General features: G+C 36.4%; 1 protein-coding gene across 1 annotated transcript; it reads right to left on the reverse strand.

Moving 5' to 3' along the window:
* Nucleotides 1–1,172: 1,172 nt before the first annotated feature.
* On the reverse strand, nt 1,173–1,706 carry LOC111519107. Its single transcript, XM_023178112.2, has 2 exons — nt 1,568–1,706; nt 1,173–1,506 (listed from the first exon to the last, which is right to left on the reverse strand). The coding sequence occupies exons 1-2, from the start codon at nt 1,615–1,617 to the stop codon at nt 1,209–1,211; spliced, it is 348 nt and encodes a 115-aa protein (XP_023033880.1). The 5' UTR covers nt 1,618–1,706; the 3' UTR covers nt 1,173–1,208.
* Nucleotides 1,707–2,280: the final 574 nt, after the last annotated feature.

The raw sequence follows: 2,280 nt of genomic DNA on the forward strand, positions 1-2,280 counted from the left end.
CACATACAGTCACTCACATACACTTATGGGCAAAAATGTGCCTTGGCTGGCCATTTTTGGTTTGGCAATTTCATGGCGGCGTCTTTAAAACGCCATTCGTTCCTGTCACAGTCACATTTACACACTGGCACACAGATAGTCACATATACATATGCAAAGTGTATTCACACATATAAACACACACAAGCATACAGAGAGTCGAATAAATCGCAGCGAACATTTGTTTGTTTGGCTTGCCTGACGTTAAGATTTCCGTTTAAATAATTCAAAAATTTGTCGAAATGACAAATTACGCGACTCTGCATGTGTTTCATTAATTTCGCTTCAAATACGCACAAAGAACCACACACATACACACGCAACAGACAGACATACATACATACGTGCCAAAAGCGGAAAAGCGGAAAAGCGCTGCGTGGCATTTCATTTTCATAAATTTTAGGGACCGCCACAGCGACAAATGACAACGGCAGACTCAATCAATTTGCGCCCTTTGTGAGAGGCGTTTGGTCAGGGTTTGGAGGAATCAGGCTAAAAACGAGAGAGTGGGATAGAGAGAACGAGATACGAAGAGGAGTGTGTGTGTGTGTGTGTGTGTGGTTATGAGTATGTCAAGTGTGTGTGTGTGTATTTCTGCGGCTTACCCATATTGCTTTACGTGCCAAAATGTATGCTTATTAAAAAAAATCAGCAGTGCGCATCGAAAAGTCAACTTTGGTTGACATCGTCAGGCCAGAGTCAGTTCCAGGGCCAGAGACCCAGAATCATACCCAGAGGCGGTACGGGACAGGACAGGACAGGACCAGAACAAGCCGAAGGCGAAAACTCTATTTCGTAGTGACACCCACCATGTTGTCCTGTGGCCACAAAATGGCCGCCTGAATGTCCATTTGCCAAACCAGTTTTTGGATTCTGCTAACTGTATTTCAAATAACTCTGCATCTCTCTCTATATGTGTGTGTGGCTACGTGAGTTTCTGTGTTTGTGTGTAATAAAAACGGAAATGTATTTAATGGTTAGCGATATATATTTTAAAAGCCCTTACTGCATATGACAATGAAAGATACATTGAGTCCCACGTCGTTCAGGATTGAAAATTTTCATTGCTAAACCAAAAAAAAAATTCCAACTCACATGTAAATAACCAAATTTAGTTTAGCACTTTAACTAATCCGTTTTTTTGTTTTTATTTTTCTCTTTTGCTTTATTTACTTTTCATCATCTTTTATTACTAAGGCCTCAATATCTTTCAGTAACTCTGCATCACGGGGATCCATTTCTGCTGACTCATTCGGAGGCTGCTCGTGCATTTCCTGAGTAACCAAATCCAAGTTAAGAAGACTCTCAAGACCAGGAAAATAATAGTTGTGCTGAGATTCCAATTCGGGAAATGATACAGGATTGATGGTATAATCCAGTAAATCCTTGCCACAGGGCAGAAATTTGAGGTCCGGAGCCACATCGGGTAAGTCATTGGTATACTTAATATCTCCAAGAAATTCATCCCTGATGAGGGGTCATATATACATACTTTATTTTTCTAATACTATGTCGCTTTTCTACTTACTTTTTATCTTCCTTTTTCTTAGGTTTTTCAGATTTATTGGGTGCTGCCATTATGAAAAATTTAATAATCTTTAGCTGGTTGGCACAATGACTTTCCTCTCCGCTTTGTCACGTTGTAATAGAATTTGACAACTTTCTCGTTCGGTAATGTGACCAATCCAACTTTAAAAAAGCCTGCTGTTTGTTCTTTAAAATGCCATATTTTATTTTAGCTAAAAGTATTTTCATCTAGATTATAGCTAAAAGTATTTTCATCTAGATTATAGCTAAAAGTATTTTTTTCTGGATTATAGCCAACAATAGCTGTTTCTGGCCCAAAAAAAAGCTCCACTTTACTCTACAAGCAAAAATACTGTTCAGTTTACAATATTTCTTGTTTTCATAGAAACAAATATTTGTTTATTTATATTAAAGCTAGGTATAGTTAAAATTAATCGTAACTTATGTTAAAAGCGCTGGCTGCTTTTAACTGGCCTTCGGCTTGTATTGGTTACTTTTCATTTTGGTATACTATTTACATATATTAAATATTTACATTATATATTTATTTAAATAACATTAACCTGTTCTCTTAGAATGTCTACAATTTATACGGTGTGGTATGTATTTAATTGTTTTAACAATTTAATTATTATTATTACAAAATATATTTCAGTGCTCCGTCAGCCGAATATTCTTCTATTTTATAAGACATATTTTAATAAATTATATAAA

Source organism: Drosophila willistoni, assembly GCF_018902025.1.
Source record: "Drosophila willistoni isolate 14030-0811.24 chromosome XR unlocalized genomic scaffold, UCI_dwil_1.1 Seg143, whole genome shotgun sequence".
NCBI lineage: Eukaryota > Metazoa > Arthropoda > Insecta > Diptera > Drosophilidae > Drosophila > Drosophila willistoni.